This window comes from Dermacentor albipictus, chromosome 1, assembly GCF_038994185.2.
Source record: "Dermacentor albipictus isolate Rhodes 1998 colony chromosome 1, USDA_Dalb.pri_finalv2, whole genome shotgun sequence".
Classification (NCBI taxonomy): Eukaryota; Metazoa; Arthropoda; class Arachnida; order Ixodida; family Ixodidae; genus Dermacentor; species Dermacentor albipictus.
In genome coordinates, this window is record NC_091821.1 from 390160427 (window position 1) to 390178076 (window position 17650).

At 47.6% G+C, this 17650-nt stretch overlaps 1 protein-coding gene across 1 annotated transcript; it reads left to right on the forward strand.

Moving 5' to 3' along the window:
- The first annotated feature begins 6179 nt into the window (after nucleotides 1-6179).
- On the forward strand, nucleotides 6180-11501 carry Cdk5alpha (Cdk5 activator-like protein). The gene has a single exon (XM_065446907.1). The coding sequence runs from the start codon at nucleotides 6364-6366 to the stop codon at nucleotides 7477-7479; it is 1116 nt and encodes a 371-aa protein (XP_065302979.1). The 5' UTR covers nucleotides 6180-6363; the 3' UTR covers nucleotides 7480-11501.
- The last annotated feature ends 6149 nt before the right edge of the window (nucleotides 11502-17650 follow it).

The following is a 17650-nucleotide window of genomic DNA, read 5'->3' on the forward strand; positions in this document are numbered from 1 at the left end:
ATTCACCTTTACCGCTTTGTTCGTCAGGCGAAGAAGCATGAGACATGGAACGCTTCCTTTGTCGTACCCACGCTACAGTGTTGAAGGGGGAGATGCTTGAGAAGGTAAGAGAGCCCTCCCACGCACTCGCGTGCCCCACGTGCAACAGCCTAACATAGGTCACGAGGACGCGTCACGTCTGTTCCTTCTCTTCCTGATTGATGTTGGTTTATTTACCGTCTGGACACGTGCCTCTGTGACGATGCAAGAGACGCCCAGGCGGAGAAAGCGTCAAAGAAAATGTTTCGAGCTAAACGCGCCAGCCATCATCTCCACCACCAGTGCAGTGCCGCCAACGGACTTCGGTCTCTCATAGATGCGTGCAGCGCTTGAGTAACCGAGCGCAAGCCCGTATTGTGACATTCACTGCGGAATGTGTTCTCGACTAAAAATACTGTCGAGATACAAGCCAACCTTCTTCGATGCTGCACAGGATATGAAAGATGCATCGCATATGGGCATGGATGCTTGAGGAAAACAGACTGGAGATATACATAGAAGCGCAGCAATGATCATTTCTCTCTTCTTTTATGGGTACAAGGTCAGATCTCGAAAACAACCTTTGAGCTGAGCACATGTTAGCTGCGCTGCGTAGCTGCATAGATCTACTAAGCTGCGCGACGGGCTGCGAATACGAAACGCGTGATCGTAAAGACGTTCCGCGGTTAGCACATCACACGGACCTCACGTGCGTGTTCCAAAATAAGGCAATACAATGAAATATTAAGCCGAAGCTAAGGCCGAACCTATTCTTGCTTACCTGTCAGTCTCACGAATGCGCTATTTCGAGAGCGGCACTCGTACGCTTGGGCTATTTCGCGCCGCACGTTATATAGTGCGCTATATAACGTGCGGCGTTATATTTACCCACACTATCGCATGCGGATCATCGGACCGTCGGAGGTGCTATAAGAATGTTCGGACGCACACTGAGCTATTTTTGGCGGCAGTCGGAGTAAGCGGGCTCCACCAGACCCGCGTGCGTACGTTGGGGTCTCTCTTTCTTATTCCCCACGAGGCTCCATCGAGGACGTTCTTGCGAAAGTACGCGTGGTAGAAATACGCAAGAAGTACTAACTGCCGGCAACGTTAGCTTGTCATGTGAGAAAAAAAGTATGTTAAAATAGAGAAAGTGAAGATGTTTTCTATTTTGTTATTTTTTCAGAAATCGCGCAAAATAAAAGAAGGAATACTGTGTAATCGAAATAGCTCGTGTGTGTCTGCCCCACATTGTACTATGTATTCTCGGAATAACTTAAAAGGAATGCACACTTGCCCGTTTTTACACAGTGGCGTAAACTTATGCTAAACTTCCATTGCGTAAAAAAGTTGCTTACTCCCTCCCCCCCCCCCCATGCTCTTCCTTCACCTGTCGTCATTTCATGATGTTGCCTTTTTATTTCGTTTATTACATATATTTTTTTACTTGCAACTTACCGGCATTTCCACTCACGTACAGTCGCGCTCAAAATAAGCTGCAACACGGTGTCCGTGGCGTATCAGGAGCTTTAAGATTGTACGGCGTGGCCGACATACGAAAAATTGGTTTAGTAAATAACAGCAACTTCAGCGTTGTTTAGTTGTCCCAATTGTTTTTTTCGTATGTCGGCGCCGCATCGCAGTCTTGGGGCGACATCGACCACTGTTGCCCCGTTGAAGCTAACATTGAACGCTACTGTACACTTATGATCACCTGTGTCGTGAATATGTTCGTATTCGCGCGTTCCTAAAATCTTGCTGCTTATCGTGTTCTCGTACTCACTGAAGCCCCTGCTACTATGTTTCAAGCTTATTTCCAAGGCCGAACCACACTTCGTTTTTCGCACACATGCACGAGGGCGCTCGTAAAGCTTCGGCATTTCCACCTGTATCACTCGCAGCTGACCTGAGCGCAACTTGAGGGCTATTTGATTTATTTAGGCAACGGCTTATGCCTCGAAAACCGAATATTATGAACATAGTGTTGCCAAAAGTACCTCTTCTAACTGCCTTTGACAAGCTGAGTAGTAGCACCATTCAGTAAATCTTCGTGCAAAAGAACGTTCTCCTTGGGCGCGATGGCTTTCCTCTGGCCTTGACTGGGCATACTATCCTGCTCGTCCTTCGTATAGGGTCAGTGGCTCATCGATCACAATTACGAAGGAACAAGCCGGCAGGAGTGAGGGAGACGACCGCTGTGCACGAATAAAGATATATTGTTCTGTTTCATGAAGCTGCTCCGCGTCCGACAGCAACAATAAAATGCAAGGTTTAACAGCCACTGCTTTTAGGACGTGCACGGCTGAGTTCACGCGCTCAAGCGAGCATACAAGCGGTGGCGCAAGCCACAACAGCATCGAGAAAACAAAGCCGCAGAGGCGAAATGATGAAACTAAATGTTACTTCGGTGCCATTGAACGAGCTAAATTTGCCCGGTCGAAATAATATTACATGCACTGTTTTTTTTTTTCTGAACACTGAAATTCCGTTCTATTTTTTATTCTTTCTCCCTGTGTCTTACATGAAACTCTGGGTCAAGCCTGTTGATCATGAAATATGGCATTTAGCTATTATCCAGCGATACTATAAGGGCGAAACTGTTCGACCACCGCCAGAGGAAGCGCTCCAATTCACATGCAGATATACTTGTTCCCACACTTCTGCTCTCGCTATTGTGACTCTGCTACGAAACTGGCTGAATCGCAGATAACTTTTCTGGTCATTTTCGCACGTGTTGTTACAAAAATAAAAGCGAACTCTGTCAAATCCTCGCGCCATGACAATTAATTGAATAATGTGGTTTAATGTCCAGAAACTGCCCAGTGTGTCATGACGAACACTATAGTGGAGGCTTCCGAAAAACTCAAATATGCTGGCTGAAATATTTCGGTCTCCTTGCCACGGTGGCCGCATTTCGACGGGGATAGATTGATAAAAGAAAGCAGATCTCATTGCACGAAGAATGTCCTTGGTAATGCGTTTAGCATTAAAATGTTAAAGCCACGCAACGTATTGCCACCAACGAAACGCCTTATGTATGAGCCGTGCACTACAGCGGGAGTCATCTCTCACGTTTCTTTATGAACACTCTGCGCCATCTAGCAGTGCCGCCACGAAGCTTGCTTGCGGCCTCCTAAATGCACGGCGTGCTGATGGGTGCCAATGTCGACAGTTTTGCACCCTGGGGTTCTTTAACGTCCACCCAATGCACGGTGCGCATGCGTTCATTTTTTTCGGTTTGAGCACTTGATTCACACCTACACTCCCCCATTAAGGTATGCCAGCAAGGAACAGAGGCCATTTTGGGGTGTAGGAATAGGTGACGAGCGGACCAACTCGCATGAACGCATGAATGCAATATCTATGTCGGCGTCATTCTACCGGCGATGATCGTTCACGCGTACATACTATCAGCTGTAGTATACTATAGCGTTCTGCACATTTGGCTCTCGTAAATGAACTCACTTTTATGAACAGGTCTTCACAATAATGCAAATATGTTCTCCGCCGTGGACACTTGAAGGAAATGTTCTTGGCACACTGCTTAAGCTTACATGGCCGAAAAGAGAGGAGGAATAGACAAAACGAGCACGAATGGTGACACACACACACACACAAAAGAAAGGACCATCGAACTCGAGTATGAAACAGGAACATTATAGGGGTAACTAGAGTTCGGCCCTATGCAATAGTCACCGAGGGTTAGAATACTTAGAAAGATTAAAGAGGCTTCTAAAAAAGTATACTTATGCGCCTGAGCAAGTAGTACGTGCACCTGAGAGAATCCCATAACGAGTCATTCACAAAAGCATTTTAGCCGCTCATATCGCTGATATTAATTCTCAATGTAACTGCGGAAGTAGCGCATATTTGATAAGAACAAATGAACAGCTTCAATTTATGTGAAACAGCTCGTCATTGCTTGCTCACTGCGAATGATCTGAAGCAATAAATGCGGCCAGCGACAGGAAAATAAATTATTTAAATGAACTTCGAAAAACAAGTTCAGCTAGATCATCTTCAGCTCAAAGTGCCTTCGCATTCGTAATAACCCTTGAGCAAGTCCTGTAGCTGTTAATTTTTCTCACGAGCGGCTGAATGTTAGCCAGGAAGACGACTCGAGGTAAATGAAGGTCTTGATTTATGGGAGGCAAGCGACCAAAATATACTGAACGAAGTGGCACGAGGCTTACACGCCAGTCGAGAAGGAGAGAGAGAGAGAGCAATGGCAGGAAGGGCAGGGAGGTAAACCAGATGAGCAACAGGTTTGCTACCCTACACTGGGGGTGGGGAAAGGGGAATAGAAAGACGAGAAAAAGGAGAGAGTAAGCACTGAGTGCGTGTGGGACGATGTACAGGAACACTATAAACGGTCTCTTAAGCCGGTGCAGTTAAAGTATTGTACTAGTGCACGAATCACTTTTCGTGCCAGTGACGGGTGTGGCCACGGTCCGAGTGTTTTTGACTCGGAGAACGGTCTTGAGTGGAGTCGGTTTAAAGTTGCCCGCAGAAAGAGGCGTTGTACGTCATAGCGAGAGCAGGTACACAATAGGTGTGCGATGGTTTCCTCGCACCCACAGGAGTCGCACACCGGGCTCTCGGCCATTCCAGTCGAGAAGTAAAGTTTATTTGGTGTTTCCAGCTCCAGCGCCTATATTGAATGTACTTAAATAGCGAGGCGTTGAGCTCTGCACTACTGAGAAACCTGATCCACGAACTGGAATAAGAGCGCACAAATGGCTCAGCTTGCAGCGCGCCGAACCTCGCGACCGATGGAAATAGTTTGCGGACATTTCCCGGCTGCGTGGTAACGGCCGCACTTTCTCGCACCTCTTCTCGTAAACGCCGTTCACAAAATCTCCCTCTAAGAGTGTCTTATTTTTCTGTTTTCTTTTTTTTTTCTTCATTCATCACGTTATGTGTCATGCCTAGCAACTGTGGGCCGCTTCTATATAGCCGACTCTCGCGAATTTTTTTTTACTGCGTCTTCCAGGCCGGCGCCTGGTCTGTCGGAAAGGAAAACGTTTATTACCTCTCGTAGATTAATCCTTTTTTGCCGATGCTGCGCAACGCTCGTAATGTAATGCGAGCGTAAATATCCTCGGGCGGTGCGCTGTTTTTTTTTTCTCTCTTTTTTTTCAGCGTGGAAGCCTTCAGTAGAAAGCAGGAAGCATTTGCGGATCGCTTCTCTGTGCTGGGTCGAACGACGCAGCTCACGTTAATCCTGGATGTGGTTTATCACTCGGCGTTCGCTAATGCTCCACGACCATGATCGTATCATTTTTCTTACTCTAAAGACTGTTTTCGCATTTCTCTCTTTCTTTTTATCTTTCTTTCTTTCCGTCGTTTTCGTTCTTTCTTGTTCATTGTGAAACTACTCTGCGAAAGAAACAGCAGTGGTACCGGCTGACTGTTGTCGCTTGCTTCGGTTTTCTATTCGAAGAAAGCAGGTGAGGTACACACAAGAGATCGGAAGCGTTCGGCAACCCTCTTTCGGTTGCGCCTGTTCTGGTTCAATTACACTGGGCTTCTTTTGCTTAACAAGAGCCGGGGAGGAGGGGTGAACGAGGTGGTTGAAGATGAGAATACGAGAAATATTGGAACGAAAGCCCGTTAGTCGAGGTCGGCTTGCAAACGCGTACCACCCACAAAAAACATACATGGTAAGGATCGCGGTCGGCTCAACGATCCAGAAGCCTCCTCCCTAAGTGAACCAATAGCACCCGTCTCAACTCATCAAGCTACATGCTTACAACGCCCATTTCTCTATATGCTATAGAAAGGGCAATGGCAGGCGCCTACTTTCCTTTAAAAAGAACGGAGAGGGAGGCATTTGGGATCAGGAGAAGGGAGGGCTTAGTGCACTCCGCATCTTCCTCCCTGTCCGCTTCGCCACGGAGCCATCCGCGGGAGCAACAGCATCCCAAAGGGAGTCGCTGCTTTGCCCCTCCCCTCTTCCCTTTTTCCCTTCACTCCCGTTCTCTGCGCGAAAAACGCGCGCCCGTATCGATCCGGCGTCTTGGCGAGGAGACGGGCAGCAGCAGCGTTGCGATACAGCGGCGAGGGTGACGCCATAGCTTCGCTTCGGCACAACGTCCAGCGGCAGCAAAGGGGCCTGCAGCGCGCACGCGCACTGGCGTCGTCGCCGGGCCAACGCTGCTCGTGCGAATCGGCCCCGCTTCGATCGGCCCCAGAATGCGCGCGGGCGACATGTTGGACGAAGGTTGCATCCGCCGCTACCGCGCTAGCTGAGTGAACTCCGCTTCCAAAACGTCAAGTCTCGTCTCTTCGAGGGGCGAGAGAACACCTCAACGAGGCTGCAGCAGCTTCGGCCGCGGGACCACCATGGGAACCGTGTTGAGCTTCTCTCCGAGAGACCGCAAGCCGCAGAGCTACAGTGAGTACAACCTGTACAGCTACGAGCAGCTAAACAACGCCAAGAACAGCCAGCACTCCGCCAAGATGGGCCACCACCAGGACAGGATGGCGGCGCCGCCGGCGTCTCAAACGCAGCCGCCCATCGCCGGTGGAGGCCACAACCATCACCACCATCACCACGGTCACCACCACGGCAATAACCACAACAACAATAATAACAATAATAACAACAACCAAAACCACCATGGTGGCAACCACTTGAAGAAGCACACGCTGTTCATCAACGCGCTGAGCTGGAAGCACTTCAACGTCTCAACCAAGAAGAAGGCAGAAAAGAATAAATCAGCGGCCGTGCAGCGCCAGCCCCTGGAACCCGTCGACCCCAACAAGAACGTTCACAAGTCACTCTCCTGCTATAACCTTGGACTCGACATCGTGGGCTCGGGCCGCACGCTCGTCGACAGGCCGCCAACGGGAGCCAAGCCGGCCCCGCCTCCACTGCCACCGAAGCCGGCCGTGGTGAGACCGGCTCCAGCCAAACCGGCCGGATCTCATCAGGCCGGTGGGAGTCCTCAGCGCAAGACAGTGATCCAAGCCTCAACGTCTGAACTTCTCCGCTGCCTGGGCGAGTTCCTCGGGCAGCGCTGCAAGCGACTGCGCGACTTCCAGCCAGGCGACGCAGTTCTCTGGCTGCGAACCGTGGACAGGTCGCTGCTGCTGCAGGGCTGGCAGGACATCGCCTTCATCAACCCTGCAAACGTAGTCTTCCTGTACATGCTGGTGCGCGAGCTCGTCGACGAGGACGTGACCAGCGAACGCGAGCTGCAGGCAGTCGTGCTGACGTGCCTGTACCTGTCGTACGCGTATATGGGCAACGAGATATCGTATCCACTCAAGCCCTTCCTGGTCGACGAGAACCGGGACAAGTTCTGGGACCGCTGCCTTCAGATTATTGAAAGCCTGAGCTCCAGCATGCTGCGCATCAATAGCGAGCCGGGCTTCTTCACCGAAGTATTCACCGAGCTCAAGGCGTGTGCGCCCCAGCCGGCGACGTCGATGGCCCCCACGGCACGCGTCTGTTGAAGACCGCCCACAGCCCCGCCATCGACGGGGCTTCTTCACTCTAGTATCAAGGTTTCGCCAAACAAGGCCCTCTCCGAGCGACAGAGCGAAAAGCCAGCACCCGTCCTTCTGTTTAAGCCGTCACCTCAGCACTGTGTTGACTCCGGTGTACGCTGCGTCGACGTGCTGTTGCCCTTCACTCTTCGACGCACGTTGATCAAAAGCTCTTTGTCCTTCTTGCTGCTGCTTTTTCCGTCACCCTCCTATCTTCAAATTTGAACGCTAGTACGGTTTAAAAGTTAAGAGCTTGGACACCGCGAGTTTTTGCTTTCATTTGTTTCCGGATTGGGAGTAAAAGAAAACATCGTGGTGAAGGCAACGTCCTGGAGGTCGCCTAAGCAAAGAAAGAGCACCTTGCTTTCCACAGTTGATTTGACCAACCTTTCACTTGTTGCACTCATGTTCGTTGAGGCAAAAGCCTGTTTTTTATGTTATGCTGTCCCCATTGGTACAGCTTAGTTCTTCCGGGAAAAGAAGAAAGAAGATGCTGTGCGATACCACTTGCGCTACACCGGAGGGTACGGAACGTTGAACGGCGGTCATTCGTGGACCCAAGAATGGCGTCGACGGAGCAGCATCCGCCATAACTGCCAAAAAGAAACACGTGGAATGGGAGGGGGAGTGTATGAAGAGCATCAGAAAAGGCAGCCTCGACTGGTGGCGCTTAGCTTGCGCAGTGTCTTGCATGCGTGACACCGGACGGGAGAAAAGCCTGAACATGACGCGATGCTCCGTGTGTTCAAGGCCGCTGACGCGGTTGACTGTGCGACAAAGATTACAATGTAGGTGTGACTCGTCAACGCCTAGCGGTGGGCAACCCGGTGAAATTTGTCCGAGCACCAGCTTTCTTCTCCGCAAAACACCAGGTACTCGCCATCCCTCTGCTACCGTTGTTAAGACTCACTTGTTGCGGGACAATGCTGCAATATTTTCTTCTTTCCCTCTCTTTCTCTTACTTTTGTCATCTACCGCTTGTTTCAATTATTTTTTTTGTCTTGTGAGTTACACTGTCCGACAAGAAACCGCACCAAGTACCACACGTGAAAGCATGATCGTTTTGTTCTTAAGCTACTCATGTGTACGCTAACTACGTCTCTCAGAATGCTCACATTCGAGGGAGCACCTATGTATAGATCGAGCGACGGAGAGATTATCGAACGAAGGTTCGCTTTGGTCACAGCCAGAGTGGAATTTTTAGTATAGAGCACGTCTGTGTATCGATCGTCTTTGCGACTGCCTTCCGGTTGCATCGACGCTTTCATTTCTTCGTTACCTGTTAATTCCGTACTTATTCTGCCAAGACAAAAAAAGAAATAATAAAAAGAGAGGAATAACCAGTACAAATATTGTTAGAAAAAAAACGGAACCCGAATATTCTTTTGAATCTCAAGAGGCTAAGTGATATAGTCGGACAGTTTCGATTTCGTTTAGTTTGCGTTTAGCTTTACTTTGCATCGTGTAACGTTAGTGGAATCAAAACATAATGCTGAAGGAGAGCAGAGTGAGACCATGCTGCATAAACTCAAAGAAACCTTCAAAGAAACTATGAAAATGCGCTGTGCCAACGTTGTAATGACTTAGCCGATCTCGTGTAGGAACGGCGGAAGAAGACTCAGGATACACTTTAGATCGTACACAACACTTCTGAAACGGACGCTTCTGCGCATATATTGTGCCCAAAATCTATCCAGCTGAAGTAGACTGCTGGACGTGTTGCGAAGACGCTCAAATGGCGAGAGAGTCCCCAAAAGCCATGACATAATATCTATTTTATGAGATCGCTGGTTTTGGGGTTCGCGCATAGTAACCGTTACTCTTTCATTTCTTTCCTTCTCGTTTCTAGCCGGAGAAACTTTCGCGGCGAGCGGAACAAGACAATAAATAACCGCAACAAAGCAACGGCAACCAATAGTTGTTATCTAAGTTTCTTGTGATACAGTACCAGAAGAAATACGTCCACTTCGTAGCCGCAGTCTTTTGTTTCGCAGTCAGGATGTGTTATTTTAGTACGCAGTTACGCTGTGGCAGCGCGTATACGGTTACGTGAAGCAGGAAATTATCCGAGCTGAATATCTTTTCTACAGTCTTTGTTTCTGTAGGTGTAAATAGGACTGTTCAATGAGGACGCGGCGAAGCACTTTCACTTTGTCGGCTGCTTTCTATGGAGAGCGGAAGCGCTGCAAAAAAACTATACGGAAATGTTGGGGCGCCGCGGAGACCAGGCAGCCATCTTGCGCGGAATTCGCGAGCTTCCCTGCAGGAACTCCCGCCTCCCTCCCCCTCCCTCAAAAGAAAAAAAAATAGGGGGCGCTCATCGATCGCGCCGACTTCCCCAGCGGCGCGCCCTCGGTAACGCCTGCGGAGTATTGCGCATGCGTAGCGCGGTGGCAGCCTGCCGCGCATTACTCACCGAAACCGTTGTAGGTGGCGGTTCCTCCCGAAACGACGCTTTATTCAATTTCTGCTTTTTAGGTTGCTGTTTCTGCCACATACGGTCACTTTAACATGCGTTGTTCGATGCTCGAATTTCACTGCGGAACGAACTAGAGAGCAGCCTCATGTTGTAGGCCTTTTTTTGCGAGCCAGCACTGAGTGCGATGTTGCCCACGGAGTCGGGTCCGTGGAGTGATGTCAAACGAGGGAAAATTCGAGAAAAGAAAAGCACGGGCCCAGACCTTTTCCAAGCGCACATCAGTAACACTAAGGCTTTATTTCGCACATCTGGTACATAACGAGATCGTGCTGAAAAAAAAAAGGGAAAAGAAAAATGGCGTATATTGCATGAACAAAGACAACAGCCATATATTCGTTGTGGTCAGTGTGTTGTCATGAAAATTAACGTACATACTTCGTGAACTCATTCACGCAAACCTGAAACCCGCAGCTGACTACAAGATAAGTCATTGCTTCATGTTTGTCTGCGGCGTCGAACTGCTTACGTATAATTTCGCTCAGTCTCCTCTACTTCCGACGGTGACGCCGTAGGTAGCCGAACGAAGATCAAGGCTCACTGCTACTTCCGGCGAGCGTTGGTAATCTAAGAGATCACATTCACAACCACTGAGCTAAAGCTAAAGTCGTCCTCAAAAAGGGTTCGTTGTTGTTGGAACCTCACGCACTCAGTGCTCGCTACGTACCTCTCATTCGAGCACGTGAAGCGTGCTTCACCGCGCTAAGACTGTTATTGCGGTAAAGCACGCTTTTTGTAGAACCACTTTTCTGCATAATTTCAGGGGGGCCGGTAATGGAACGATCACGCACAAGCTGTGTACCAGCCTCCACCTGTATATTGTTGTTCTTTCGCATCAGAACGTTTATGTAAATTATGTGCGAAATTTCTATTTATTGCAGCTTCTTGTCAAACATGATCTGCCGCACGCTATATCTGTCCATGACGTCGGCTACTTTGTTAATGATAGCTGAACGTTGTATTGTTGATAGGTTCTGAGCATTTTGCGCGCTTCTTTTTCTAGTGACAGGCGTCAATAGATGGTTTCTGTGCTGCTTAATTACGCAAGTGAGCGCCAAAATGTGATCTGCTGGCGTCTGTGTCCACGCAACGCGTTTCGGAAGTTATTGATTTCCGCAAACAAATAACACCTACCATTGTGAAGCAGAGAAAGAGGTGAAAGTTGTTATTTTCGTTTATAACGAGTCCGGTTGCCAATTCTGGTAATGTGCGCTCGCGATGTTTCCGAGTTGCATGGCAACGCTGAAGTCACAGTTCATCTCTGCGTATCGAGTGCTACAACTCATTGCATAGTCATTACTACGATGCATAAGTCACCTGTTACAATATCCGGTAGAAGTGTTCTCGGATAGTGGTGTTGATGTACCGAGCCTCTCTGTTCTTTCTCTTCACCGAAGCTTCGACTGACGACAAAAGAAAAAAAGAAAAAACCACCGAGAACTACGTGCGAAGCTTGTGCTGCTCATTTGTACAAAACCTATACCTGCTGGGGGAGCAAGGAAATAAAGATTGTTCAGACCTTTTCCACCATGTGTGTCGTGCTTTCTTTCTCTGGCTTTCAGAAAGAATGCAAGCTACGGCTTCGAGTGCGACACCCCTCTTAAGTTAGCAATAACACTATGCCTTAGTTACGTTAATCGTGGTTGAGCCGAGATCGTGTTACGGTCTGACGCAGTTATACTTCGAAAGCATTTAGGCCCTTAAGCGTTGTTACTGTGGTTAACGCAAAAGCTGCGGTTATGACGTCCATGTATGGAAAGAGAAACGATGTATACAAAAGCGGTGATATTAACCAAAAGTGGCGCTGATGTGCTGTCCTGCACGGAGAAAAGGGTCAGGTGAGAAATAGAAAGAGAGATAGACACAAACGAAATAAACCGCGTACACACCTATGTGGTAGCAACGGTAGCAGGTAGCGTTATCAAAGTTTAGTGTGCAAGCCAGCGGACCTCAGAAACTTCAAAAACTCCGCAAAGAAAGCAATTTTACTTTGCTGCGCAAAGTTCCTTTGGGAGACCTAGCGTTATTGAGTGAGCATAATTGTGCCAGCCCTCAGCTTATGTTTATTTATACAGCAATAGCAAACCTGTCTTATTAGCCGGACACGTGATAACATACTCAGTGACATTCTAAGAGGCTCTTGGAAGGATAAATTGTCGGCATCGATCGCCAGGCTAAACCCGCCTGTTGCCGCAGTCCACAGCGATCACTACTATTGGCGTGCCTTACTTGACTCAACTGCGCGAAGTTCTTATAGTTGTCATCCCTGCCTTCATTAGTTCATTCTTTTCCATAAACTTCTGTACACATTTTTTCCCTTCCCCCAGGCACACTTAGGGTTAACCTTTCTTGTTTTCTTGTTTTATATATATATATATATATATATATATATATATATATATATATATATATATATATATATATATATATATATATATATATATATATATATATCAGTCCGCATAAGCCTCGTGGCTTATGTGTGTGAATAGATCAGTTCGGGCTCAGAAGAACCTAATCCGTGTAAGCTTGTCTCTCATAAGTAAACAGAAAAAACAAGACAGCTGCGTTAATACAGAAGTGCTCCATGAGAACATACAAAAGCTGATGACTCATCAACTGCTGGAAACAGAAGTAGATCAGCAAATAACCATCTTGCTAAAGGTAAGTCATGCATTAGACAAGACTACTTACAATAAAAAAAATATCAGGATTATGCAAATACGCAGTAAATTAAAGATGCTGCAAAACACAGACGCGTACTACACGCAACCAGAGCGCAGGTTACAAAGGTAGTATTGAAAAAAGTGCTGATTTCTCATTTAATTCGTAACTATTTGGTGAAAACACAATAGGAGCTCAGTAGGTGAGAAATCATGAACTTTACACTACAGAAAGGATTCGAAAGTCTTCACCACCTCTTGCTTGTGATGCTTACCATTTAATTTCACCGCAGTCGGCAGACAATGTTCAAAAAAAACAGAAGCAAAAATTTCATACATTACCTCCACAATCACCTCTCCTCATTTCGAGGTAAGGGGGAGTGTACTGTTCTTTCTAACTGTCAGTCTTTACATAAAATGAACTGATAGCGAAGTATAATATCACGACAGCAAACGCAGATAGAAAATGAACTGATAGCGAAGTATAATATCACGACAGCAAACGCAGATAGTTTATTTCAGGCTTACCTACCACGGTATCTCGCTGCGCGGCATTGTCGGTCCACGGCTGTGCGTAAAGTTGGAGCGAATTTTAGCTAATACGGTAGAATTATATGGACTAAAGTAGCTCATTTCGTGAAAACTATTTTCGATTTTATACATTCCAGGTTCGTGACACGTTCAGCTCATTCTATTCGTCAGCAACACGTGAGAATCGAAGACGCTGGAAGTTCTTATGACTAAGCGAGGAAGGCTTAGCTACTGGTCAAATCAGATTTTCCAGCGAATTACATGTAAAACATGAACGAAGCTAAAGTAGGAAAACAGCTGCACATACTTTAGCGAAATGTGGTGAACTTATAATTAAATGTAACACGGTAAATATCGACGAACAATACACGGAAACGCCTGCTGATTAATTCCAAGCTCCAGAAAGCGCGAACTCTTCTCTCGAGTGGAATGTTAAGCACGTGTTAGTCTTCTTCAATAAAGTAGACAAAAAAAGGACTCTAGCAGTGATTGGATCTAAACCTTAGTGGCACCTTCAAGAACTTCTATGAAAATTGCCGAATATCCCCATATTTCAGGAAGTTTAAACCAAGTACTGACGTCTGTGACTACGAGCAAAGACAGATATCGTAAACGGGTGCACTGGTAAAAGAATAAAAAAAAACCTAATCATTTATAGTTTACCCGACATAGCTACATTGTTCGTCAGGGTTTTGCAACTCTTCAAATCATAAAATAGCTGCACACTTTGGATCGACAAATACCGTGCCATGCTTTTCTTCTTTAGATATTGTTACTGCGAGAGCACCCAGGATATCATCCCTGTTGTTTTAATCTGCGTAGACAATAATTGTGAACTTTAAGACCAGTTTTTCTTTTTTCAAGACTTTCTTCAATATTCTAAAAAAAAACGTTCCAAAAGTGAATCATATTTCTACTACTTGTCATTTCTGGAAATGTACATTTCGCGCCATCTTTCGGCGGCCTCCCTCCCGCCGCATGGGGAAAATACCTCCCTCCCACTGAATGGGGAAAATACCACACACACACACACACACACACACACACACACACACACACACACACACACACACACACACACACACACACACACACGCACACACACACACACACACACACACACACACACACACAAACACACACACACACACACACACATACATATATATATATTGAAGGTGCAGCGGTGACGTAGAGGTAGACCATCCGCCTCGCGTGCAAGAGGACCGTGGTTCGAATCCCGGTGCCGCACAATGCGGATCCGGATCATGAGACTGAAATAATCAGAAGAATAGGAATGGGCTGGGGTGCGTTTGGCAGCCACTCTCAGATCATGAACAGCAGGTTGTCCTTATCCCTCAAGAGAGAGAGAGAGAGAGAATGAAACCTTTATTTGACGCAGTGACTTGACAGTCGAGGAGGGAGAAAAGTGTATAACAGCTGTGTTTTACCAGTACTCACGTACGGGGCAGAAACCTGGAGTCTTACGAAAAGGGTTCTACTTAAATTGAGGACGACGCAACGAGCTATGGAAAGAAGAATGGGGGATAAGAAAAGAGCAGATTGGGTGATGGAACAAAGGCGAGTTAATGACATCTTAGTTGAAATCAAGAAAAGGAAACGGGCATGGGCAGGACATGTAATGAGGAGGGAAGATAACCGATGGACAATAAAGGTTACGGACTGGATTCCAAGGGAAGGGAAGTGTAGCAGGGGGCGGCAGAAAGTTAGGTGAGCGGATGAGATTAAGAAGTTTGCAGGGACGATATGGCCACAATTAGTACATGACCAGGGCAGTTGGACAAGTATGGGAGAGGCCTTTGCCCTGCAGTGGGCGTAACTATGATGATGATGATGATGTCCTGAACAAAATGAGTTATCGAAATTGACTCGAGTCTGTACACACTAGAATCGCTAGGACATTCTGGTTAAATTCAAGTATCTTGCCGCAGAGCATGTAGGTTCTCAGGACATCTGAATAATTCACAACAAAAACTATGGAACTCTCCCATAGCATATATTACAAAATATTAAAATTTCTTAGGAGCCTACGTGCTCCTACGTGCATTGGGGCACGTTAAATATCGCCAGGTGGTCAAAATTAATCCCGAGTCGTCCACCACGGCGTGCCTCGTAATCAAATCGTGGTACGCAAAACTCAAGAATTCAAAGAAGTATTGGGACGTTTTTCGAACCGTCGGTAAATGGTGCTAGAGGATCGCGCGATAACGCTTACGCCAATTTTCTGAGGCGAACGCAGTGATGGCCTTCAACGGACGCCTTCCTCTAACCGCTTGCGCTGCAACTGGGCGGAAATTGTACTGGAGTGTCGCACCGAGGTCAACCTTCGATTCCTGTTAACGCTGTCGCAATGAATGGGGCCACGACCGTGAGACGCAACGGTGGAACACCGAGCACGACCTTCACATCTCGGTGAGCCCTGGGGCTCCACTGAGGTTTGCTGCGGCTTTCCTTGAGTTCGCTTTACGATCGTGTGCAGTAGGTTGGTGGGTGTTCCGCGTTTTCTGTCTATAGGTGTCCCAAGGAAATTCGCAGAGCCGTGAGCGTTGCCCAATGCCGACGCTGATCGCCCGCTCGCATACGGGACGCAGTTCTTGTGATACACGCCAAGTTCTGCTTGGCGGCCGACCGAGAGCCTGGGGCTGAAGTAGTCCGTCGTAATGATGCTCCTACAAAATTTTCCACAACAGCTAGTTATTCTAGAGGTGCTGTCTAGCGGTGGTGTAGCGCACCCCTCTTTGTCGAGGCAATGCAGCACGATTTCGGGAACCGTTGATTGGATCCCTCCTCGGTACGATTTCACACATATCTGACACGTTTAGACGTAGCATTCGTATGAATACGGCGAAAAAAATATGCCCTTTTGTTTTTGTTTTATTTATTTACTTAAATACTCGCAGCCGGAAACCTATCGAAACCCTCGTGCCTCCAGTAAGTACGCGATGCGTTTTAACTGGGATAAAGGCTGTCGATTGCTTTCCGTTTACATATAGCACAGCATATGCCTTCTGCTTCGTTATTTTCACTTTGCTTGCGTATTGACTCCACCAGCTTTACCACTGTGTTGTTTCCTGCACGATAACACGCCCGTCTCCAACCCTCCCCCCGCTGAGTCTTCGTTATTTTGGCCCCTGCACGCTATAGCGCTTTGTTGCACAGCAACGCTCATTCAGTCAGGGCTCACTTACTACGCATTTATTTACTGCTGGATTGATTAAGATTGTTAACGACAATCGAACAGATGTTAATAATTCTTTTTCTATACCTTCTGCTTTCTTTGTATTTATTTCTCTTATTTTCGTTTCCATTTAACTTCATTTTTCTCACTGCATCGTGGAGCAGTGCTGTTGCTCTGACTATACCAAGGGCACTAAACTCTCCAGCACTTTTTACTGCTTGCATCTCCCCGCTTCCCACAGCAGGATCTTAACGATGTAATATCGCTAAAACGCCATTATCCGGCAGCACGGCAGCAGCGCGCAAACAAGCGAATAGAAGAAAAAAAAACAAGAACAAAAATTGCCTTTTGATGAGACGACGAAAACACAGAAACAACGGCGGCGAGGATGTAGAAGAGAAGTGGTGCGTGACGGCCTTTCCAAGCGGCGATTTCCACTGGGACAAATACAACGGCGAAGCTCTCAAAGCAAAATGCGTTCGAGCTTGTACCGCTTCCGCGGAAACGCAACACCCACGTGGCCGCATCTCCTGAAGTAAGACGCCACAAAAGCAAGTAATACCATCAAAGTAAAAGTGTAAGGAGTAACGCGGCAACGCCGGCGGAAAGGTCAGGGGCCAAGCCGTATACTCTCCCGACTTCACGGCGTTGCGCAAGGCAGTAATCGTAAACAACCAGCCGCGACCAACTCCGCTCTGAACAAGGAAAGCTTGCAACTGCTACAAAGTGCGCGGTCCGTACAGATGAAAACAGGCAGCGTCAATAATAAAAAAGAAGGTTTCTTAAAACTCCATTTGATCCATGCCCCCAAAGCCCGGTAGATACTGGTGTCGGGAAAAGGTCAGCCGCCCAAGCTGCGGCGAGTAAAACGTGCCGCTGGACAAAAGTTGTATTGAGAGCGGCTCGTAATTCGAACACCTCTGCGTGGGACGCGTATACGTCGGCACAAAGCAGGCTTTGCGCCGTACTCGTCGTTGACGGAACGCACGGTTTGCCGGGTGTTTACCTCGTCGGCGCATGGGCTGATATTGAAGGTGCCGAGCGCTGACGCGTTAATTCGCAAATCGCGCTGTTTACCGAGAACGCGCGCGAACGTCGGCTTCCGTCGGAAAAAGGTTCGGAATTCGTCGAAACGACGCCGCCTTCTCCAATTGCGCGCTCGGTAAGATTCCGTCTATTGTGTGCCTGTCCGAAAGATTTAAACGAAGGAAAAGGAATCGCGCGGCTGCCCCTCCTGCAGGCGACCTGATCCTATTGAGCGCCCGTTCA